Source organism: Antechinus flavipes, chromosome 4 (assembly GCF_016432865.1).
Source record: "Antechinus flavipes isolate AdamAnt ecotype Samford, QLD, Australia chromosome 4, AdamAnt_v2, whole genome shotgun sequence".
NCBI lineage: Eukaryota > Metazoa > Chordata > Mammalia > Dasyuromorphia > Dasyuridae > Antechinus > Antechinus flavipes.
The window spans coordinates 356,464,601-356,491,444 of record NC_067401.1 but is presented as its reverse complement, the minus strand read 5'-3'; the positions used below and the strand labels follow the sequence as shown (position 1 = coordinate 356,491,444).

At 32.7% G+C, this 26,844-nt stretch overlaps 1 protein-coding gene across 3 annotated transcripts in view; it reads left to right on the top strand.

The window, feature by feature from the left end:
- The window catches only part of PDE10A (phosphodiesterase 10A), an 815,835-nt gene that overhangs the window by 725,395 nt on the left and 63,596 nt on the right, over nt 1-26,844 (top strand). For all 3 annotated transcript variants that reach the window (XM_051998086.1, XM_051998085.1, XM_051998087.1), the window contains 4 exons: nt 10,142-10,193; nt 14,154-14,296; nt 17,187-17,279; nt 20,358-20,544. In XM_051998086.1, the coding sequence (XP_051854046.1) occupies nt 10,142-10,193; nt 14,154-14,296; nt 17,187-17,279; nt 20,358-20,544 (475 nt within the window). The remainder of the gene's footprint in view (nt 1-10,141; nt 10,194-14,153; nt 14,297-17,186; nt 17,280-20,357; nt 20,545-26,844) is intronic.

Genomic DNA, 26,844 nt, shown 5'->3' with positions numbered 1-26,844 from the left:
AATTTTTTCCCAATTACATATAAAGACAATTTTTAACAATTTAACAATCTTTTTTTCGTGTGTGTGCGCGCTTGTGCGTGTTGGGCAATGAGGGTTAAGTGATTTGCCAAAGGTCACATAGCAGTATTTAATGTACTGGCTACCTCCCTGGAGGGCATTAGGATCAGCCAGAGTCAAAATCAATCAAAGTCCTTGGGCTTTAGGGGGGGAAGTTAAGGAGGCAGCAAGCTTGCCAAAGATGATTCCTGGACTTTGAAGTCCAAAGCCTTAAATCTCTCCTCTCCTCATCCTGGTTCAGAATGACTCTGACCTCTCTCCCTCAGCCCTCCTATCCTTGCCTAGGATTACTTCACCACCACACATTCAGCAAGCACCAATGGTAAGGAGAACCAACACATCACCATCTCATCTAAATATATGTATATATATTTACATCAATTAGATAATTAGCCTTAAGTGCTCTGCTTTCTGATTCAAGTATACCTTTTCATAGTTTCAGCCCTCTATAACTTTGTCAAGTGTCTAAGTTCAGATTTGCATCATATTTTCCTGTGTCTAGGACTAGTGTTCTATTATCTTAATTTTTTTTTAAATTTCAAATTTTCCCTATTCTTCCCTTTTTCCCCCTACCCAAGACAGTAATTTTGAAATAGATTATGTATGTGCCATATCTTCATATTAGTCATGTTGAGAAAGAAGAAGCATACAAGAAGAAAAAGCATTCAGACTCCATCAGTTTTTTCTCTAGAAAGTCCTTTGTAATTGTCTTGGAACATTGTACTGCTAAGAATAGTTAAATCATTTATAGTTGCTCATTGTACAATATTGCTTTTACTATATACTTCATTCTGCTCACTTGTATCAGTTCATATAAATCTTCTCAGGTTTTTCTGAAAACCATCTGCTTGTCATTTCTTATAATAGTATTTCATTATTATGGAATGAGATCAGTTTCACATGACAACTTGTTCTGTCATTTCCCATTTGATAGATATTCCCTCTATTTCTGATTCTTTGCCACTACAAAAAGAGCTGCTATAAATATTTTTGTAAAAGTACGTCTCCCCTCTCCCCCCCACCTTTTAAAAGTCTTTTTGGGATACAGATTTAGTCATAGTATTGTTGGATTAAATAATATGCATACTTTGATTGTCCTTCGGGCATAGTTCCAAACTTCTCTTCAAAATGGCTAGATTGGTTTATATCTCCATGAAGATTACAGTAGCATCCCACTTTTTCCATCCCTCCATCATTTATCATTTTCCTTTTCTGTCATACTAGCTAATATGATAGTTATGGTGAAGTAGTTTTAATTTCTATTTCTGTAATCAGTAGTGATTTGTAGAATTTTTGCATATAACTATGGTTAGGTTTAATTATTTTGTCTAAAAACTACCTGTTCATATCCCCTGATCATTTATCAATTGAGGAATAACTTGCATTTTTATAAATTTAACTAACTTATGTATATATTTGAGAAATCAAGCCTTCATCAGAGATATTTGCTTATAAAAAAGTTGTTTCCTAGCTTTCTGTTTTCCTTTTAAATTTTGATTGCATTGATTTTGTTTGTACAAAACTTTAAAATTTTAAGACAATTCCAATTATCCATTTTACATGTCATAATGTTCACTATCTCCTATTTAGTCATAAATTCTTCCATTCAAGCATCTTGCATTCTAACGGGGTATATGTATAGTTGGTTTTAACTGGTAGTCAGATAGAAAGATCCCATAGTCTTTAAACACAGAAGCAAAGCAGATAGTGATATCTTTTCTTTAAATTCCTTCAGATCTTATAATACCTTCATATAGCAAACGTTAAAAACTATTTATTATGCCAGATCAGATTCCTCCTCCCCACACTTAACTATCCCCTTCCTTAAATGTGGCATACTCAATATAATACTTTAGATATTAGTAAATTAGATGTGCCCTGAGTAATTCAAGAGTCTCTCTTGTCCTTGAATTTACCCCTCTCTTAATGCAATCTAAGATCAGATTATTGTTGGTCATATTCTGTTAAAGATATTGAGGAACAGTGAATAGAGTATTAGACTTGGAATCAGTAAGCTATGATTTTTGGTTAACGTCTGCGAATCTCAGTAATTTTCATATGACTTACCTGCTCAGACACAGAATGTGATCTTAATCCTAATCCTAATTTTATTAGGATTATTTTATAGATCTCTTTATGTCTTCAATGATCATGCAATTACATCATATTAATATAAATGATTAAATCTTTTATGGAAATAAAATGCTCAGCCATACTTTGCCAATATATTGGAGAAGTTTTATTTTCCAAATCCCAGTTTAAAGCTCATTGCCATTATATTCCACTTTATTAGATATAGCCAAGGCACTCAACATATTGAGATCTTTTGGGATTCTGACTTTGTCAGTTGCAGATTTGATAAGCATTTATACCTTCCTGATAAAACTATTAAACTTAGCTCAGTTCAGAATCAAGTATAAATCCCTTAGTCAATGTGGTACTAAAGAATAAGCACCTAACAAGGTAGTCAGAAAAAGCAATACAAGGATATTCTCAAAGTCTCTCTTAAGAACTTTAGAATTGATTGTATATGACATAGGAGACACTGGCAGAAGACCTCTCAGCATAGCATGCCTTCATCAAAGAAGGTACTATGCTCTATAAGCAAAGCAGAATTGAATTAGCTCAGAAGAAATGCAAGATGTACAAAGTTAGAGAATCCACCTTAAATATTCTTAGGGATTATACATGTCTAACCCGTAGCACAACATTCTGAGGTTGTATTGGTCTGATCAGCCACAGTTTGGCATACTAACTTCACTCTTAATATAGTTCTTCAAGAATGAAGAACAAAAACATCTCAACCTAATACTGATGATCATTAGGTCTATAAGCATAACATGAAACTCTTGTCATGCTCTTTGCAAAACTTTAGGTTATCAGTAACATCCTTCTACTAATTACATAACTTTATACAAAATTGAAATGAGATCAGTTTGGCATAACATTCTCAACTGTGCTGGCTTTTTAGGACTTTCTTTTATTAGATATTAGTATCTTTACTGAAAGTAATGTTTTCTCAGGAATTAATGTCAAGCTCAGTGTTATGTTGCTTACATATTTCACTCTCTTCCCTTTTATGAAATTTAAGATATTTAATTTATTATTAAATTAATTTATTTAAGATATTTACCATCATCCATTCTTTCTTATTTTCAGTTATATTTCAAAGGCACTGAGAATGTGTTAAGAATAGTATATCCCAGTTTTTTCAGTGTGATGGAATGTAATTTACCTAATCTAGATGACTTGAGGTCATCAAAGGTAGTGAACTTCCTCTAAGCCAAGAAAACAGAAACAAAGAGAGCAGTGAATTGTTCAGCAGCCTTATCTCTCCTTGGATGTCTCTCTTTTCCTCATTTTTATTCTATCTCAGTCACACACAGGCATGGACATTCTACTGATTTTTCCATTGATCTCATCATTGCCAATTAATTTGTCATATTCATGATAGAGAACTCCAAAATTATTCTTTCTAACCATAATATTTTGCTTTTTTCTGTTTGTCTCTGTACTTTATTATCTTCTACATATAAATAACTCACCATGACTTTTAGTCCCTTTCTCCTTCCTGTTCTCCCAGGCCATCATTACCACTCTGGCCTCATTTTTTTCCCTTTATGTGTCTTGATGTCATGAATGATCTATATTCCCCTCGTCTCATCTTTGTTTACTTCTATGTAAATTCTCTGCTCTTAGTGGTATTGAGAAAGTGGTAAAAAGTGATCATGATCTCAAAGGAAACCATTATTGCTAAATGACACTATTGAATTCTTAATTAGTCCAAGCTTTTTATTCTCTTTTCAACTATTTATGATATTCTCAACAGAGAACTTTGTTTTGTCCTTTACTCACAAAATATAGACCATCTAAAGCTCTTCAACATCATCCCTTGGTCTCTTAAATTGCTCCAGCCTCTGATAATGATGGTCCCCTGTTGGAATCTTTACAAACTGCTAACTCATTAGAGTTGATAGATTATTGATCTGATCTTACAAGAAGATGTTTTGGGCCAGAACCTGAAACAAGGAACTAAGTAGAACTAATTGATACAATGCTTGTGTTTGCACCTTTACTCATTGGAGTTCACACGTTTGGGAAATTTCAGGGTTTAATATGCGATATCTGAATTCACATCTCCCTTGAAGCTCTTAGGGCCAGAGAGCACTATGGGAGAAAACCCATAATCCTATTCTCTCAGAAGAGTCATATATAAGCCAGTGAAGAGTGATTTATTTCAGAATATTTTCCACTTGGCTGGCTGGTGGCGGAAGGAGAGTTCTCAGAGGAAGAAGCTATGAGTCAAGAGTTGAGCAGGAGATTGAGAAGGCTCTCTGTGGTGGCTGGGCTCCTGCACTTCCCCCACTGAGGCCAAGCTGGTCTGAAAGACTTGCCAGAAAGCTAGACAAGCCCCAAGTGAAGGAGATGAGATTCATCCCATCTTTGTGCTAGCTGGAGGCTGAAGAAAGTAGAGGCAGAGGCTGAAGGACAAAACCTTTGGATTTGGAGCCATTTGGAGGGAGCTCTTGGAACCAAGCAGAGAGAGAGGGCCTCAACTAACCAGGCTACTTTGGAAGGAGAAAATAAACGTTTGTATTTTTACCAGCTGGCTGCATTTGGGGTAATTATTGATCTGAACTGAAACTAAGGCTGCCTCAAGAAAATCTCCCCCAAGCTACCTGCTTCTCTCGAAGAGAGAACTATTATATTTAAAAGAAGAAAAAGAAACACCACAGCCCCCTTCCCAAAGCCAATCCCTTTCCTTATACTTTTTATTGCTTCTCCCATTTCCTTTGGTATCTCAAGCAATTCTCTTCTCCATCTCTTTCCAACCCTTTCTAATCTGGTGCTTATACAGAAATTGCTTCCTCCAGAGTTGCCAATCCTTTAATTGCTAAATCTAAATTGCCTTTTTCTCAATTTTTATCCTTTTCACTCTTTTTTTCTCCCCATATTGTTGTGATACTTCCTCTAGATCATCATCAACATTTTTTCCCTAGTTGTGGATAAAACCTTCTCATGGTAATCTCACCAGCTTCTATAATTAATTATTATCATTGCACAGATGATAAACAGATTTAGATATCTATCTAGATATCTATGTGGACTTTTTTGAGCTTTGATCTCATACTATCAATTGCACATTGGACATCCTTATCTGGATGCTCTCCAAGCATCTTAAACTCAACATATCCAAAATGGAATTCATCATCTTACCTCCTGGATTCACCTATTTTACAAATTTGTGTAATGCTATTAAGAGGTGATTTATCTAAATATCATACTTTTAAAATCTGGACATTTCATTACTCTGGGTTCATTAACCTTGTTTTTGTTGATGATTTGTTGTCATTTATCTCTCATAAATCCTTCTCATAGGTTCTATGCAGCATGCTAAAAGGCTTTCTTTAGATTTCTTGATATTAGTTTATATTATTGTTTATTGTTTATTCATTATGCAATATTTTACCTTCTTTCCAGTCATAACATTTATTTGATTTATTTTGAACATATTCATATAAGAACAGTTTGTCATTAGTGATACCTTATTTATGCCCACCATGATTCAACTCCATTGCTCTTTGTGAGCTGCACAATTTTAATTCTAGAGAATTTATGGTATTCTGTGACATAGATTAAATAGACAAATTTTTCAACTTTACCTAGGATACCTTGAATTGTTTACCTTGTATTGGATGGGTAGAGATAAATAAGAATCTTTTGGAGTAGGCATTTTTTGTCATGTGGAGCTATTTTTGTCTATGAATACATGTTGTTTTTCATTCCATAGTTTATCACATTTTGACAAGCCAATCCACTCAGTTTATATCTGAATTATCTGATTGGTGAAGATCATTTTGAGTGAAACTAGTCTCATAAATTGATGGGGTTATCAAATTCAAACAGTCTATTCCATCAACTAAATCATTGCTGAAAATACTAAAACATACAGCAACCAGAATTGACTCCTATGTAATTATCTTCAAATCCTTTGAAAAACCAACATCGAAAAACTAGCCTAGTGATATTATTTCTACCTCAGGCAATAAAGTTACTGACAAAGGAGGTGTTCTTGCAATTCATCTTTTGTAGAATTGCCATGTATCACATTATTAGATGATTTTTATATTAATGTCTTTTTTCTAAAACTTAAAATTGATTTTTTTTAAATTTTACTGACTCAGTATATAGGTAACAGAAGTTAGACAAACCTACATGTTCCTCATATATGGTATAGTATTAGTGCCTTAAAACATAGATTTGTGGTAGAATTTTCTGGGAAATCACTTATTTTGTCTCCATATGCTCACCTAACCAGAGATTGACTAGAAACTTCTAATTCATCTTGGGTCTGTTATTATTATAATTATAATTCAACAAGAGTATAAGTTTCTCTTCCTTTCCTTTCAGACCTGATTTTGGGTATATGGCACCTCAGGGAAAATGATCTTAAAAGATTAATTCGTGTACAGAATACTAAGAAGTATGGGATTGCCCTTTGTAGTAATTGTTGGTTCTTCATTCATGAAGAGGACCAAGGCATCAGGGAAGTGATACCATGACATGCAAGTGAATTGGATTTAAGTGAGTGAAGTCTGTGCAAGGTTGCCTGCATCACTTTTCCACCTTCAGGGCCATCTGAGTCCAGTGGCCAGATATAGATGAGAAGGTCTGGAGATTGTCTTGGATGCAATGGCCTTTTTAAGTTCTTTACGACATCTCATTTTGACTGAGATCACATCCATTTGTGGATGTGCAATTGAAACAAACAGTCTCTTTCACCTAGTCAATTAAAAAAAAAATTCTAAATAAATCTGTGGGGAGGGGAGGAGTCAATCTGGACTGAAACAATGACTAATTGGGTCTTGGCCTGGGACCTATTATGGCCTAATCTATGAGAGTCCTAGTGGTTTTGGTTTAAGGGTCCATCCTTAACAAAGGAATGATAGGAAGGAAGAGAGGAAGGGAGGGAGGGAAGGAGGTGGAGGGAAGGAAAAGGAAGGAGGGAAAAAGAGAAGCAAAGAAAAAAAATAAAAGAAAAAGGAAAGGAAAAAGGGAAGAAAAAGGAAGGATGAAGAAAGGAAGTTTCCCAATTGACCTGTCCAGTTGAATCCCCAATGGGGCAGCTCTACTCACAGAAGTTGTTCTTGAAGAAGATCACGACATCAAGGTTATATATCATGACATGCAAGTGACTCAGTTTAGGTTGAGAGAGAGCTGTGCAAGGTCATCTTCCTCACTTTCCCTTGTGTAGTACCTTTTTTTTTTTTTAAGTAGTCTCATTTTTTAAAATCTTATCAGTTCCTGTTTACTTGTTATCACAATGCAAATGATTAGCAGTTTTAGCTCTAGTCTGTCTTCTGAGTTTCAGTTCATCACTGGCTCACTACTGATTATTTTCATCTGTATTTCCCCTAGGAATCTCAAACTCATCTTGTCCATCACAGAATTCTTTCACTTTTGTAAATTATTTCTGTTAAGGGATACCATCCCAATCACTAGGATTTTAACTTGGATGCATTTGAACTCTTCCCTCTAGTTCACCCCTTATAATCAGCTACTAAGTCTTATTGATTTGGCTGGGGGAGGGGTGGAGGCAGGACAGAAAAAGCTATCTTCTACAGAAAAGTACATTTTTTTTTTTTTAGTGTCTTTTTTTTTTTAATTTAATAATAACTTTGTATTGACAGAATCCATGCCAGGATAATTTTTACACAGCATTATCCCTTGCAATCACTTATGTTTCGTTTTTTCCCCTCCCTCCCTCCTCCCCCCCCCCAAGATGGCAAGCAGTCCTATATATGTTAAATATGTAGCAGTATATCCTAGATACAATACATATTTGCAGAACCGAACAGTTCTCCCACTGCACAGGGAGAGTTGAATTCAGAAGGTAAAAATAACTCGGGAAGAAAATCAAAAATCAAATAGTTCACATTCATTTCCCAGTATTCCTTCTCTGGGTGTAGCTGTTTCTGTCCATCATTTATCCAATGAAACTCAGTTAAGTCTCTTTGTCAGAGAAATCCACTTCCATCAGAATACATCCTCATACAATATCGTTGTCGAAGTGTATAATGATCTCCTGGTTCTGCTCATCTCACTTAGCATCAGTCCATGTAGGTCTCTCCAAGCCTCTCTGTATTCATCCTGCTGGTCATTCCTTACAGAGCAATAATATTCCATAACATTCATATACCACAATTTACCCAGCCATTCTCCAATTGATGGGCATCCATTCATTTTCCAGTTTCTAGCCACTACAAACAGGGCTGCTACAAACATTTTGGCACATACCGGTCCCTATTCCTTTTTTAGTATCTCTTTGGGGTATAAGCCCAATAGAAACACTGCTGGATCAAAGGGTATGCACAGTTTGATAACTTTTTGGGCATAATTCCAGATTGCTCTCCAGAATGGCTGGATTCGTTCACAATTCCACCAACAATGCATCAGTGTCCCCGTTTTCCCGCATCCCCTCCAACATTCATCATTATTTTTTCCTGTCATCTTAGCCAATCTGACAGGTGTGTAGTGATATCTCAGAGTTGTCTTAATTTGCATTTCTCTGATCAATAGTGATTTGGAACACTCTTTCATGTGAGTGGTAATAGTTTCAATTTCTTCATCTGAAAATTGTCTGTTCATATCCTTTGACCATTTATCAATTGGAGAATGGCTTGATTTTTTATAAATTTGAGTCAGTTCTCTATATATTTTGGAAATGAGGCCTTTATCAGAACCTTTAATTGTAAAGATGTTTTCCCAGTTTGTTGCTTCCCTACTAATCTTGTTTGCATTCTTTCTGTTTGTACAAAGGCTTTTTAATTTGATATAATCAAAATTTTCTATTTTGTGATTGGTAATGGTCTCTAGTTCATCTCTGGTCACAAAAGAAAAGTACATTTTTACATCAAATAGCTCCCTGCCCAGAAAGAACTGAAAAAAGAATTGAAAAATTGAAAAAAGCATTTTTAAAAGTTGTTCTTAAAACAATACTGCAGTTGTTACATGTAGCATTCTTTGGTCTTGCTCATTTATTTTGTCCAAATCCATGTTTTTCTTATATCATTGAGCTAATCATTTCTTATAGCACAGTAGTATTCCATCATATAATACATTTTGTTCATCCATTCCCCAGTTGATGGACATCTCGACAAGTTCCAAAGAGAGATGCTCTAAATACTTTACAACATGTAAGGTTCTTTTCCTTTTACCCTAATCATTTTTGGAAATAAACCTAAAGTCGAAATGGATGCAAGATACAAGATAAAGAGAGATAATACAAGAAAATTTAAACATGGAACATATGACTTACCAAATTGATATTTTTAAAGTATATGTCTGAAATTCTTTGCTATCACACTTTGGCTTTCTCTTTTCAGGCTTATTGCATGTTACCTCCTTTCACATACTCCATGTTCTCAACAAACAGGCTACTTGCTCTACTCATATATATCATTCCCTCTCCTCTCTGTGTCCTTTCACAGGTTGCTCATCCCTAAAATGCCTTGTCACCTCAGTTTGTAGAATTTCTAGCTTGTTAATATATTCAGTTCAAATGTGACCCCTTATAAGAGATCTTTTCATATCTTTACCACTTATTAGAACCCATAACCCTTCAAAAATTTGGTATTTGTGTTTCAGATATATTTTATGTTTACATATTGTTATACATATTGTCTTCCCTCAACTTCCCCAAGAGAAGATCCTAAAGGAGAGGCACGACCACTTTTTTTTTCTTCTGTGTACTCAAATATCCCACCTGATAACCTAATATGAAATAGCCTCTTAAGAAATTCTTGTTGATAAGTCAGTAATAAGTAAATATTTATATGATTTGCCTAATATTAACAAGAGAAATAAATTCGTTCAGCATGTTAAAAAAAATCTATTAAAAACAGCTTCAATGAGTGTCTGATGAATCAGCATATGAAACTGGTACTTTAAAAAATTTATAGTGTAACAATTATTGTTGTTTTTCCTAAATATAACCAAAACCAGGAAATGTACTCAGATTTTAGTGTTTACTGTAATCAAAATAAGACTGCTTACAAATTTTAATTTCCTTTTTTTTCTACAGAACCTATTTTGATAACATAGTCGCAATAGATTCTCTACTTGAACACATAATGGTAGGTTGGTTCTTATTTTTTAAGTGATGTTATTAAGTCTTAAAAATATGAGGTGTGCTTATAGAAATTGCTATTAATATTATGAATGATGATATTTAATAAAAAGTAATTTGGGTCTTGTCAAATTACTTTTAATTTCCAATACAGGGCATACTTTTTTCAAATAAATTGTTTTCTTGAATTTTTCAAACAAAATTAACCTTTGCTTAAGTAAAGCAGAATAGGCTTATTTCTTTTCAATTATGAGTTATTTCATATTTCTAGCCTTACTAGTAAATACCTCACTACTCCTTTCTCAAAAACATAATTAGAAGCATCAGACTTGCCAGTTGGTGCAAAAAATGTTTTCAGTCCTCTGAGCTGTTTTTAAATTTGGTCCTTCAGGTATTTCTACTTTGGTACATCACAGGTCCTAATAATGGAGGATTTTGTATAGTCTAATCTGACTATTAATGAATATTAACCAATATTTTTTCTTCCTGAAAGCTAACTAGCATGTCAAGAGAAGAGCTATGGACAGTATTCCATGGGGGCATGTAGCATTTAAATGACAAAATTTAAAATATTTCAGCTTTTTACTGTGCTCTCCTCCTTCAAGCTTTTCCCTTGTGCAGAATGTCAGCATCCTTAACTCCAAGACTATAAGCAGTTATTTTTGCCCTTTCCTCAAAGATTGAGTGATTCTGATGTGTTGACACAGAAATCAATTTCTTACAAAAATATTCAAGACTGCCATGCTATATCTTCACTGTGGAGTATTCTACAAAGAAAACTTATATGTACATAGCGATAGATGGACTTCAGAGCTAGATAGACTACAGAATTTGGCATGTTAGGCCAAATGCATATGATAATTTAGAATGTTGAAATTTTGAAAGCAATTGTATCAGTGTATTAAAAAGTTGGGATTATGTGTCAAACAAGAGCTTTAGATCTTTGTTCTTAATTATCACAGAGTGTTTTAAGATACATGTTTTAAGAACTCTGAATGTCACAGCCAAGAACTACTATTCCCTTAAAAAGAAAGCTTTCTTGGCAAAGTTTTTAAAGCTATGATTAATTTTTCTTTGTTAATTTCCTGTTCCTTTATTGACAGTAAAATATCCATATATCTACATTTTATTCCCAATGTGTGAAATATAATTCTGCTCTTTACTCTCAGCATTTCCTAAGTGAAGAACATACAGATCCCCGGACCCCTCTTATCTATTGTCACAACTGCTTTGGACATTCTATAGTAGAGCCTGTGTAAAAAAATAGATCACTCTACTTATTGTCAAACTTTTCAAGAGAGCTTATTTTTATTCCATTGTAAAGGCATAAATTTTAGACTAAAGCTATATATTATTGGTGTCCCTGAAAATAATATATATTTTTTATTACAGAGGTCTTTGTTATGTAAATGTCCTCAGGCTTTATTGATATGTAGAAGTCTATTTGCTTCATCTAAAACCAAATAAAAAAAAAAGTCACTTATTCATGTTGATTAATTGATAGTTGTTTCTGTTATCTCTTCCCTACTTTTAACTGAAATTTCTTGCTCTTTCAGCAAAAAGACAATTTTACTTTCTAGTTTGCTATTTTGAAGCTTATTAAATCAATAAACTTTATTTCACATAATATTTGGAGTTCTCCTGTATACATGGCTATATGATTTTCTTCTGTAATAAAATTAATGAATTTTTGATAGCCCTTTTCCTCATAACTATCCCTTTCATACCTCTTAGGTTTTATGGTTTATTCTGGGTGATGAAAATCACACAATATGATCAATGAACAGTGAGATGCTGCTGTACAGCACAGTGAATCATAGAATCTTCAGAAGTTCAATGTATACATCATCACAGACAGCATAGAGTTGTAGAACATTTTTCTCCTTAAATTAGTTATTATTAAATTTATTTCATCATTATAACTTATTAGGATCTTTTTGAGGGATCTTAATTTTTTTTATCCAATATAACAATTTTCTTCTCTACCCTATATAAACATACTGCTACAGCTTCATCTGAGTCATTCATAATTTTCTGGAGAGTAAAAGAATAAAATGGAATTAACAGTTTTAAAAATGTAGGGAGCAGGTGTGCTTAAGAAGTTCTCTCCCAGAGGCAGGTAGGTGGCGCAGTAGATAGAGCACTAGTCCTGAAGTTAGGAAGACTTGAGTTCAAATGTGGCCTCAGACACTTAACACTTCCTAGCTGTGTGACCTTGGGCAAGTCACTTAATCCCAGTTGCCTGGGGGGGGGGGGGGACCTTGATTCTAGCCTTTTTCTTAATTCTTTGTGGATCTTTATGGATTAGATAATTTCTATGTTCCCCTTATCTTGAATCCTCTCTCCCTCCCACAGAAGACACTTTAGTTAATTCTTATTCTTTATCCATGTGGATTTCTTAGTGTTTCACAGCCACAAATGTTCAGGATTTCCTATTCTATAATATTACTAACCTAATGTACTTGAAGAAAATAAAGAGAAGGATGGAATGAAAAAGGAAAATGAGGAGGAGATTTAGGAAAGTGGAATAAAGTTAGTTTTTAATGATGATGATGATGATGATAAAAAGCTTTTTTGTAATGCCAACTATGTGTCAGGCTTTATACTAAATGCTTTACAAATATTATTTCATTTGATCCTCACAATAATGAGAAGAGTATGTTTTATTTTTATTAACATTTTACAGATAAAGGAAATAAGGTAATTCGATTGTTAAATGATTTGATGAGGGTTACATAGTTAATAAGTGTTAAGAGATTTGAGACGGGATTTGAACTTTAGTCCTAACTCCAAGTCTGGCATATATCCACTAAGTCAATAATAATTAGAGTTGTCATAATATTAAATTGCAATAATGAAGTATTATTTATCTTTTATGATCAAACTTTTACTTCTTGATTTTTACAAGGTGATTCTGAGGGAAATTCCAAGTATACCAACCAACCAACCAGCCAAGGATTCTGCTATAGCCAGGGATATATTATCAGCTCCAAAAGAGCACTTGGGATAAATTGAGGGTCAATTAAATCAATTAGATTGATAAAAATATATAAGGATCTTAGGTTCTATCAGTTATATTTTTATCAGGGAAAACAGTAAAACATATATCAAATTGGGATGATAAATTTCATGTACTCTATAGATAGACCAGGAGGACATGAATTAATTTTCAAGGTCTAGATATAGTATATATCTATATAATTTTAATAAATTTATTCAGTTAGGCATACTAATTGAATTAGTTTTTTGTTTGATACTTTTAAATATTCCTTGTGTCTAAAGAAAAGAATTAAATATCCATATAAACTATGCAAATAAATACATATAAATATACACACATATAAATCTACATCTACTTCAAGTAAATTGTTATTCATATATTTGGTAAAAAAAATGTGTTTCAGGATAAATAGAAAATGGATGAAAAAGAAATAAATATTATGAATAATAGTAATACTGAGGAATTAAATTCTAATTAAATGATCCTTAAATTTGTTCTTTAATTCAAACAAATGAGGAGAAATGTAAAAGATCTGAGATTATTGATTGCTTTATGAAAAATAACTTTCTGTGAATGCTAAATATTTAATGTAAATTGTTTCTGACAAATTGTGGAAGGCACTTAGAAATCAGAAGATCATGGAGCAAGGATTGGAATGGAAGGAGGAGGAATTAGAGGTTGCTCATTCTCTTTATTTTACAGATGAGGAAGCGAAGTCCAGGGAAATTAAGCCCTTTCTTTACCTTCCTCATGGTCAGGCCAGTTGTTAATGACAAAGCCCAGATTTGAACTAAAATATTGTAACTCCAAATTTAAAAACCTTTTTCAATTGCCCCACATTTCCCCTTGTTCCAGAGCAAAGACTATCACAGCATTTACTTAATGCCTTGGTTAGGCACTTCATCTCAGGCCTCCTACAGGAGGAGTTTCTTCATGTCTAATTTTTGTTTTGTGTTTTTTCCTTAGATATATGCAAAAAATTTGGTGAATGCAGATCGTTGTGCACTTTTCCAGGTAGACCATAAGAACAAAGAATTATATTCAGACCTTTTTGATATTGGGGAGGAAAATGAAGGGAAGCCTGTCTTTAAGAAGACCAAAGAAATAAGGTATGCAATGAAGTAAAAGGAAAATAGACTCTGATTACAAATGTGCAGGTATTATGTTACCCGCTTTCTGTGCCTATTCACAGGTATGCTGACAATACTTGTCATACTGTGATATCATTCCCACCAGGACCCGCCTCCAGAAGGTAGTACTTCTGGGAATGACATTGCAGTGCCACCGAAACAGCCTCTCTGAAGCAATAACGTCACTCCTGGAAATGCCCTCTTCCGGAGGCGGTCCTTTTGGAAATCATGGTGGAAAAACTTACTAGTGTGCCAAGGTAGGTCCAGGTGCACCCTGTCTGCTCTTATGGATCATCCATGTAGAAGAGCATGGAGATGTTTCATAAGGATATATCAGCACTAAGCATCTCTTCAGCTGTATCTCTAATACCAAAGAATCAAATACAGTATAGCTCATGTGGTTAATTTGGGCATTACATTGACCTGTTTAGATCACTGACAGTCATTGCAGTCAACATAGCTATATTCCATATTTGAAACTGGAATAATAATCAATAATCAATAAATGGCTACCACAGATAGGATTCTGCTTACAGAAATCATCTGATACAACATTGTATGTCAAATTTTAAAGAATTTGATATAGACAACTCTTAATTTATCTTTATTTTAATCTTTTCTTTTTCTTACATTAACATGAAGTATTGTGGTAATTGCCAGATCCCAATATATTTTTGTCCCATAGTAAACTAGATTCCACTGGGCAAACATGTCCCTGGATCGTAGTGAAAATTGGCTAGCTAACTTACATACTTTATATTATTAGGAAACCAAAACTATATACTTAAAATTTTTGTTTTGCTAAGACTTAGGGACACTGACTGGGCTTGGAGTCAGGGAGACCTGAGTTCAAATACAGCCTCAGACATTTAATAGCTGTGTTTCTCTAGTCAAGTAACTTTACTTTGTTTGTCTCATCTGTAAAATGAAATAGAGAAAGAAATGACAAAATGCCCCTGTATCTAAACAAAAACAACCTAGTTGTTGTCATTTGTTCAAAGTCTGAGTATCTGCTGATATTTTGAAGACCATTTAATATGTGATTTCTTTTAACAGTACATCAGACTATTGGAGAATTAAATTTCCAATTAAATTTAAGTTGTAACAGAAGACATTATAATTATCAATATAAAATTCCTTTGTAAAAATAGCAAAATGACAAAGTGAAAATTACCTTCATGGTTTTTGTGAAATGAAATATTTTGTTTTTTTATTGGCATTTTGAATGTTATGTTGTTATTTTACTAATAGTTTCTTTTAACCATAACTGTTTTATATAATGATATTGATATAGTATATTTATATAATGATATACATGATATAATTTATAGATATTATCCCTATAATAATACAGGCAAAATATTTTATACAATTTACTCCCACTCAGCACCATTTATTTTATTATAAATGTAAATTGTAAGATTCACTCTCATTTAATTCAGTCAAAGTTTGCAGCTTGATGGTATTAATTTCATAAACTTTTGTCATTACTTACTTTATGCAAGGATAATAAGGCAATTTTTTTATATTGATCACTTGAAACCAGTACTTCTCAATATTTGTCACATAGCTACAGTAATAAAATAATCTTAATAATATGATGTTTGAAATGTATTTAGTTTTGATATTTGTGAGTTTTACTGTCCAAATGCATTTGGAACATAGTGAGTTATTCTTTATATGATAATTCTGTTTCAAACTTCTTAAATGCTTTTCTCATTAATCCTCATGCAATTTTATATTAACATCATGGTCCTGGTTATCCCTTACCAATTCAGGCAAGAGTTAGTGATGCATCTTGAAGAATTTGTAATGAGTGACAGAAATAAGGAAATGATAGTTTATTTTCTCATAATTTGTCCAATACTCACTTGGAGAAATTTTTGTAAGATGATGTTAAATTCTGCACTGTTTACTGCTTATCAAGAATAGGACAGGTTTCACTGGCTTTGGATTGCCTTTCTTGCTGCCAGGTTTGGCAAGAGGGAAGTGATGGACTTGCTATGACTGTGGGAGCAGTCACTATGCTTCTCAATAAGATTTTTATGGCTACATGGGCTCTGAATTAATTTGAGATGCAATTTGTTGTGCTATGCATATTGAAGTTTTCCTTTTCTCTTCTTGAAATTCATCAATGAACATTTATAGTATCTTTTAGATACTATTATAATGTAATACTCTGCCATCTTTTGGTAGGGATGAGAGGACCAAAATCTGATTATGCTTATTTATAAATCAAGCAGTGAGGCAGACAGTCATTCAATCAACAGTTACTTATTATGTACTTCCTGTGTTTCAGTCACTGAGTTAAATTCTAGGGATGATAACAAAGAAAGGCAAAAACAGCCCCTTTAAGGAATTGACATTCTAATAGAAGAAACAATGTATAAATAAATAGAAGTAACAATGTCATCACAAAATATTTATTGAATGTCTGCATTTATGGCTTCGCACTAACTTTTTTTTTATGACTCCACTTTATAGAGTCACTCCTTTTAAAACACAATTCTTGTTTTTCAAAAGAAAGAAACGGTAACAGCAAATAGTGGAAAATAAATCATTAAGAAGGTGATTTAAAAATGCATTGAATTTTGACAAAAGCTAAAAATTTTTATGGCCAATAATCTTGTAAAAAGTCACAAAATTAGGTTGCAATCTAGAATGCTTTAAAACATTTTCAATGTATTTTCTATACCAAGATTATGAAGTTAATTGCTATGTATTTTTTAGTGTTTTAAAAATAATTTGAATGCAGGGCTGAAAGAAAGCTTTTTAAGTTCAAGTTTACTAGCATTTAATCCTGTTAACCTGTTTTGAAACTTAGTGTTAATTTGCTGATTAGCCTGCCTCTTTTTTTATCTGTGTACAGATTTTCTATTGATAAAGGAATAGCTGGTCAGGTGGCTAGAACAGGGGAGGTCCTTAACATCCCAGATGCTTATGCAGACCCACGCTTTAACAGGTAAGAAATATTTGGTGGAAGGACACAGGTAATATTCTTCTTAAATGATGCCAAGAATGGGCAATAGGATTGTTATAACCTAAATGATATAAAATCTTAGCATTTATGCCAGCTGTAATTATGCAAAACATATTACAGTGCTATAATAGCTAACATTTATGTAGCACTATAAGGTTTGCAATGTGCTTTAGTAAGTATCTTAATTAATCCTTACCACAATATTATGAAATAGGTGCTATTCTTATCTTCTGTTGATATTACAGATGAGGAGACTAAGGCTGAGAGAAGTAAGGTTACTTGTATAGAGCTATGTGGCTAAAAAGTATCTTGAGGCAGAACTCCATTGTCTTCTTGTTGTTCAATAGGAGTTCAGCTCTTCTTTTACTTAGCATCTTCATCACTCTGTATTATAATGCCCCAATTATGAAGTACCATGGCTAACATTAATCCACTTAATTTCAAAAAGGTTTTAATTAATTCTATTAAGGTCATGATAAAGGTAAGGCACATGATAATAAAAAAAAAATTACTTTTTAAAAAGGTTATTTGAAAATTTAGATTGAATGTATTTAAATAACATTTTTGTATAACACTTTCTAATCAAAGATATAGTTTTCTGGAAATAGATCATGCTTGAAAGGGAAAGGAAAGTAAAAATATCCTTTTAGCAAGTTAAAATGTTACATATATATATATATATATATATATATATATATATATATATATATATATATGTTAAATGTTATTGTTATATCCCTATTTTCAAATCAGTTTAGCTTTTTTTCCAGAATATTTGGGGGGAACAAGTGATGCTGTGCCTGTGATTATGGAGAATTACTGTGCTCTCTATCAACATAAATCAGCAATTTTCCTACAACTTAAAACTTTCTTTGGATAACTGTGAAGTGCTTTGCCCGGGGTCACATAGCTCATGTTCCATAAAACAGAAGCATCAAACAAGTGACCTGCAGATCACATTGACAAGCAACACTTTTACTGCAGGAACCAGATTAAATTATAACAGGGACATATTTTACAAAATAAATAAAAAACACAGTACAACAGAGGTAATGCTAATATATAGTTTTCTGAGTCACTATGCAGGCAGCAGAGCTTCTTCTCTGTGGTTCATTGACCTTGTTTCTATTTGAATTTGACTTCACTATTTTAAGGGGCAGGACTTGAATCATATCCTCAGGACTGAGGCATCACCTTCAGCCTCTCCAAAAATGAATAGATTGACAACTAAATAAATACATTTAGTTGACATCTTTGACATTTTAGAGTTAGACAGAGTTTATGTACACATTTCTGAGATTATTTCTGTTTAATTTTACAATTTATATATGAATCTCTTTTAAGAATTTTAAGACTTTTATTATTATGTTGAACTTTATTTTGAATGAAGGATTGATTGAGTGAATGAAAAGTGATTATTATCATGTAAAAGTATTCTAGATGCTGTACTGAGTGCTTTAGATACAAATCTAAAAAGTAAAATAACTACTCCCTTGAAGTAGCTTCCTTTTTTAATAGGGGGACAACACATTTAAGAGAGTGATTGGCCAAGGGGCATTTTGGTCAGCAGAATCAGAGGTATGGTGAATTGAGGCCTATGTCAGCTGACATCCCTATTTCAGAAGTAATAGATTAATTACTGTGTTCACAGAAAGAGGTAAAATGGGGAGACAGGCTGGGGACAATTTATGTAACATGTAACAATGACTGGACATTTGGATGATTGGATAGAATATTACATATTTGCACCCATTCATTCCCTGGTTAAGACTATAGAGTCTCAGGACAGAAACCCAAAATGGATAAGATCCCCTCAATATTGAGAAATAAGTCGTAAAGATTTGAAACAGAAGGACTTGTTTGAAGCTTGTAAGCAAGGACAAATGCAAAAAAACACAGCCAAATAAAGATGTAATCAGAAAATACAATTTTGAGGTTCCAAAGTATCTATAGTGAGGTTCCAAAGTATCTATAGTTTCATTTCTCTTGTGGTATATTTGGCCATTCATATATTCCTTTCCAATTTATCCCAGTCCTCCAATAAATTCTTCACAAATGTCTACTTGACATGCTGAGGATGTTCACTTAATCCTCCCAATTGAGCACAGGAGCTGACCTTTACTCATCCATTACATGACATGTGGATAACTAGGTCTTCTAGTATATATGTAAATAGCAATTATTTCTGTTTTGGCCAGAAATCCTGAAGTTTCTCTTCCCAGAATAATTTTTTTTTGGGGTGGGGGGACAACACTACATAAAAGAAGCTATTGTCTTCCTTATTTCTCACCTACACTTAATCATCTGATTGCCTCAAATGAGACTTGTTAAGACCTTAGCTTAAAAAGACAAGTCTCTTACTGCATTCAGTCATCTCCAATAGTTCTGATTTAAATTTTGCTACTAATTATCCCAGATGTGACTTGACATAGCTCTCCCTCACTGAAATTTCGAATATTATGTTTTATTTCCTGGATGTTGGGATCCTCTTTGAGAAGGAAAGCCAAGTGACCATATTGAGCTAATTGCAATAAAGTGTAGCATTGCAGAGGCTTGTATTTGGAATCCATAATCAGTTAAAAATCAGTAGAGCTACAGATTTAGCTTTTATCTAATCATTTGGAAAATAATTAAACTTTTTGGATAGGATCTCTAAAGTAAGAAATTCTAAAAAACTAACTTAAATAACTTTGCCATATGTTGTCATTTTTAATCCAGTTTTCAAAATATCAAAAAGGATATTAGAGGAAGTTTAATGATTTTTTAATAATATAATTTAAAATATCTCCACTAAAATGCTATTGTGCTACCTGATCCCTTATCATGTCATATAGGTGAGTTTGAATTTTCTCAATATTTAATATTGTAAAGTTTGTTTTTCCATTGAGTCTAATACCCTTTTTTTGATTCTATCAATTTAGTGATTATGCTTTTGCACTTAGTGTTAATGTTTTCTTAACTCTTAAATAATTACCATCTTATTAAATAAAATAATAAGAATTATTAGATAGATGGTACATTAATAATTTTCTTTTCCTTTTGTCTTTTTTCACAACTCAGAGAAGTAGACCTATACACAGGTTATACCACTCGAAATATATTGTGTATGCCTATTGTGAGTCGAGGGAGCGTAATTGGTGTTGTGCAGATGGTAAACAAAATAAGTGGAAGTGCCTTCTCCAAAACAGATGAAAACAACTTTAAAATGTTTGCAGTCTTTTGTGCTTTAGCCTTACACTGTGCTAATGTAAGTAATATTTCTCAAAGTGTTTTCTCGAATCCAATATTGATTTAAAAAGCCTTAAAGTTTTCAAGTATTTGCCAATTCTGTCATCTCTGCTGATTAAAGTGATTTATTATTTTATACATTTAATAATCATAAGAACAAGTAGACTATTTATTTCAAATGAATATTCATTCAAATGCCAAAACTTTATTCAGGTATCCTAGAAAGTGTGAAAAGCAAAGAAAAAAAAGTTTATGAAAAGTCAGAAATTGTTAGCATCATGACATAAAGTAGGAAAATATTGTTCAGGTCATAATCTTGTATGTATATTACTTGAGAAAACATGACCCCAAATTTAGTGATTAATAGCATAATGTTAACATTATGAGAATGCTTATAGCTTAAATTCTACTTGTTTTGCTCTGGTGCCCTCTTGTGGAAAAATGAATTATTGCTTCAACTTTTAAGAAAGAAATAATAAGTCGAATGAAAAGATCAATATCCTAACATCACATTTGAAAGGACAAAATTACAATTATTAAATTCTTTATGTACATTTTATATAATAAATCTGTGCTACAGTCTTTTACTTAGAAAGTATGATATCTGAGGGAAGTGATAATTGGAATGATCATTGAATGAATTTGAATAAATTGAATTTTTGAAAGCATCACATTAAGTGGATTAGGAAGAAAAGAATGTAAAGGGCATAAATTTAGAGGCAAGTGATTAGAAGCTAATGTTAATTGAGGAATCAGAGAAATAGCAAAAAATCCAGAAAAGGTTGACAAAAAGTGCTACGTGTGGTAGATTTCTCAAGAAAGAAATAATTCATTTTTCTTTTGAACACATGCTTGCTGATAGTAAGGGAAAAAAATGATTAGAAATAATGCAGCTTCAATTTAATGATATATAGATATTTCTCCTTCTAATTCTTTTCTAATTCATCTAATTCTTTTCATCCTTTGTGATTCTTATCCAAGTGACAACTGATCATAGTATGTGCTAATTGATTTTTAGTAGTTAAGGTCTCTTGTTTAGCATTATTACCTTGATTACCAGAATTTTCTTTTTATCTTAGAATTTTCCCTTGAACAAATTTGAAGAAATATGATTTTTAAACTTTGTATACATGAGAGTAGTAAAGGAGATTTTTTTAAAATGCTGAAAAGCTCCTAATCTGTAATTTGTTAGATAGTTGGCTCAACTGGATGAAGTGGATGCTGTGATTTTGTTTAGATTCACCTTAAATTTACCTTAAATTACCACCTTAAATGGTGGTTTCCATATGATGAAGAAAGACATAGCTTTATTTCCATTTCTTAGTTGGTCTTTATTATGTAGTCAGATACATATGAATTCTTACCTTGTCTTTAAATACAACCTCATATAGAAGAGGAAGATTATAGAACTCCATTAGCACTTTTTTCTTTTCTTTTTTTTTCTTTTCTTTTTTTTTTAAGAAAATCAGAATTGTATATTTGATCTTTGCCCTTTCATTTGAATTCCTGCTTCTGGGTTGAGTGGGGTACTTCTTGCTGTAGATTTTATTTTTGTTTAATTAACAGATGTCCAGAGACACATTTTTATTTAATATGTAAAGCTGAGATTTCACTATATTTGCCTTTCTTTACATTTTGAAATGGAAAATAGCACAGAATAGACAAAAGGGTTATTCTTGACCTCACTCATGTGATAAAACTTGAAATTTGCATGGAATTTGCAAGTGATTCATTCTCATAGAACACCTAAATTCTCATAAATCCAAAAGCTGAGGAATTTTCTATGAGAAAATTTGATTTTGTTTTATTTCTTGAATTCTCATAAAGTCATTAGCTTCCGTTTGCTCACTTCTTATTTTTTTTATAATAACTCTTTATTGACAGAATTCATGCCAGAGTAATTTTTTTTTACAACATTATCCCTTGTACTCGCTTCTGTTCCGATTTTTCCCCTCCCTCCTTCCACCCCCTCCCCTAAATGGCAAGCAGTCCTATATATGCTAAATATGTTACAGTATATCCTAGATAGAATATATGTTTGCAGAACCGAACAGTTCTCTTGTTGCACAGAGAGAATTGGATTCAGAAGGTAAAAATAATCCAGGAAGAAAAACAAAAATGCAAATAGTTTACATTCATTTCCCAGTGTTCTTTCTTTGGGTGTAGCTGCTTCTGTCCATCTTTTATCAACTGAACGGAGTTAGGTCTCTTTGTCAAAGAAATCCACTTCCATCAGAATACATCCTCATACAGTATCGTTGTTGAAGTGTATAATGATCTCCTGGTTCTGCTCATTTCACTTAGCATCAGTTCATGTAAGTCTCTCCAAGCCAGAACAATAAGATTCCATAACATTCATATACCACAATTTACCCAACCATTCTCCAATTGATGGGCATCCATTCAATTTCCAGTTTCTAGCCACTACAAACAGGGCTGCCACAAACATTTTGGCACATACAGGTCCCTTTCCCTTCTTTAGTATCTCTTTGGGGTATAAGCCCAGTAGAAACACTGCTGGATCAAAGGGTATGCACAGTTTGATAACTTTTTGAGCATAGTTCCAAATTGCTCTCCAGAATGGCCGGATGTGTTCACAATTCCACCAACAATGTATCAGTGTCCCTGTTTTCCCACATCCCCTCCAACATTCATCATTCTCTTTCCCTGTCATTCTAGCCAATCTAACAGGTATGTAGTGGTATCTCAGAGTTGTCTTAATTTGTATTTCTCTGATTAGTAATGATTTGGAGCATATTTTCATATGTCTATAAATAGTTTTAATTTCTTCATCTGAGAATTGTCTGTTCATATCCTTTGACCATTTATCAATTGGAGAATGGCTTGATTTCTTATAAATTAGGGTCAGTTCTCTATATATTTTGGAAATGAGGCCTTTATCAGAACCTTTAACTGTGAAGATGTTTTCCCAGTTTGTTGCTTCCCTTCTAATCTTATTTGCATTAGTTTTGTTTGTACAAAGGCTTTTTAATTTGATATAATCAAAATTTTCTATTTTGTGATCAGTAATGGTCTCCATCTTTGGTCACAAATTTCTTTCTCCTCCACAAGTCTAAGAGATAAACTATCCTATGTTCCTCTAATTTATTTATAATCTCGTTCTTTATGCCTATATCATGGACCCATTTTGATCTTATCTTGCTATACGGTGTTAAGTGTGGGTCCATGCCTAATTTCTGCCATACTAATTTCCAGTTATCCCAGTAGTTTTTTTTATCAAATAATGAATTCTTATCCCAAAAGTTAGGATCTTTGGGTTTGTCAAACACTAGATTGCTATAGTTGACTATTCTGTCTTGTGAACCTAACCTTTTCCATATCAACTAATCTATTTCTTAGCCAATACCAAATGGTTTTGGTGACTGCTGCTTTATAATATAATTTTAGATCAGGTACAGCTAGGCCACCTTCATTTGATTTTTTTTTCATTAATTCCCTTGAGATTCTCGACTTTTTATTGTTCCATATGAATTTTGTTGTTATTTTTTCTAAATCATTAAAATATTTTCTTGGAAGTCTGATTGGTATAGCACTAAATAAATAGATTAGTTTAGGGAGTATTGTCATCTTTATTATATTCACTTGGCCTATCCAACAGCACTTAATATTTTTCCAATTATTTATCACTTCTTATTTTTAAGGAATTATTTTATTCAGTGAATTTTTGTGCCTCCATCTTCATTTGGCCAATTCTGCTTTATAAGCCATTCCCTCCCCCTCCACATTGACTTTTCTTTATTACTTCCTTTAACCATTTGACCTACTCAGTTTTTTTAAAGGTGTTATTTTCATCAGTATGTTTTTTTTTTCCTTTCCTATGATTTTCTTACAACTCTCAATTCTCTTACATAATTTTTTAAAATCCTTTTTTAACTCTTTCATGATCTGAAAGCAATTCATATTTTTTCTTGGAGACTTTGAATGTAGAAATTTTGACTTAGATATCTTCTTCTGAGTATATACTTTGATCTTCCTTGTCATCATAGTAACTTTCTATGATTTGCATTTTCCCAGCTTTTTAAAACTTTTTTTGTTAAAGTAAGATAGAGAGTGCACGCTCTCAAATTTTCAGAGAGTTTGTATAGCTGTTTTCAGAAATATTTCTAGTAACCTATTTTCAGTTCTTCCAAGGAGATATGATCTAAAGAGAGATAATGTGTTTTGCAATTTCTATCATTATTTTGCATAATCTTCATTGATCAATAAATCAAAATTCCTTAAAGATAACCTCCTCTATACACACAAACACACACAGCTATCTATAAACATACAGCTGTATACACATATACTCTTATACATATATTTGAGATCATACTAGGCATATTTCCACTTGCTATTTCTTTCTCTGAAGGTAGATAGCATCTTCATTCTCAACCTAAGTTATATTTCTCATAATTTTTCCATGTTTTTTCCTAAATCAACCAGCTCATTATTTCTCATGTCTCAGCAATATTCCAAAACAATCATATCCTATTTTAGAAACTGTCAAGGTTTTTCCTCATTTTTTATTCCCTCTATTTCTATCTACGTTGGTTTTTTACATAAGAAAATCTTAATTTAAAATAATCAAAATAATTCATTTTGTACTTCTACAATGTTCTTATCTTATAACATAGTGTAGGGTTGAATAGTGGTGGAATCTTACTTCCTTGATTATTTTTTTTTCCTGGCTACTATGACAGCAAATTTGGAAAACAAAATATTGGTCACTGAACTGGAAAATATTAGTTTCTGCCCTATTCTTTAAAAAAGAGCAATGCTAAGGAATGTCAAAATTACTAAGCAATCATACTCATTTCACATGTCAGCAAGGTTTTGCTTAGGATTCTGCAAGCAGGCTTATATAATATGTAAACCAAGAAATAATAGAAGCTAGTTTTCCAAGAAGTACAGGAATTAGAAACCAAATTGCCAACATTGACTGGATTATGGAAGAAGCAAGATATTCCTTTAAAAAACAAAAACAAAAACATGTATTTCTGCTTTACTGACTACTTTAAAGCTTTTGCTATATGGATAAAACAAATCCTTAAAGAGATAGGAGTACCAGATCATCTTAATTGTCTCCTAAGAAACCAAATATAGTCCCAAGAAGTTTGGAATCAGGAAGACTCATCTTACTGAGTTCAGATCTGTCCTCATATAGTTAGTAGCTGTGTGACTATGAGCAAGTCACTTCACCCTGTTTGCCTCAGTTTCCTCATCTGTAAAATGAGCTTGAGAAGGATACAATAAAACACTCTAGTATCTTTGCCAAGAACACCTCAAATGGGATTACCTGAGTCAAAAACTGAATAAAAACATCAAAAGAATAATCAGACCATTATCATTGGCAGAACTCTTCCCACAATTATAATTTACAAATAACATTTTTAGAGAATAACTGAAACATATGGAATTGAAAACTTTCAAAATGTAGAAATCTAACAGGATATGGGGAGGGGAAGCTAGGTAGTATAGTGGATAGAGCACCAGCCCTCAAGTCAGGAGGACCTGAGTTCAAATCTGATCTCAGACACTTAACACTTCCTAGCTATGTGACCCTGGGTAAGTCACTCAACCCCAATTGTTTCAGAAAAAAAAAAAACTATATGGGGAAAGGATGAAGTATATATCAATTCTATTGAAGTTTACTATTGAAGCTATTTTGAAGCTGCTTTAATTTAGTCTAGAGAAGAGGAGAAGAAGAGAGCAAGCTCCTCTTCTCTAGACTAAATTAAAGCAGCTTCAAAATAGCTTCAATAGTAAACTTCAATTCTGAATTATACAATATTATTATAAAACATAAGGATAGTAATTTGCTTTTGGATTGCTGCTGTCCAAACTGCTTGAAAAAAAAAAGAGATGAATATAAGATGAGACTGATAATGGTAATACAAAAAGGCACAGATATACTTTGAGGAAAAGATCAATCAATCATCAGTTCACTAAGAAAGAGTAAAAGTTTGAAAATGAAAAGAGTTTACTTCCAAATTGAACTTATGAAACAAGATCTAAAAGTGAAATAAATAGTATACTTTGTATATAATATTTGCGTGAATTCAACAAGCAATATTTCAATAAAGAAACTTCAAGCAAATGGTTCTCATGCAGATTTGTTTATGGGTATGAAGTATTTATTATCATGGAATTCTCACTTAAAATTATAAAAAGATGTTCATTAAGAAACTCAGACTTACTGATCAATGTAAATTATGCAAAAAAAAAAATGGTAGAAACTCTGCAATCCATCAGTACAGGATGCAAAAATTTAGTACCTGCTGATTATGCAGATGGCTAGAATTAGACATCAGAAGAA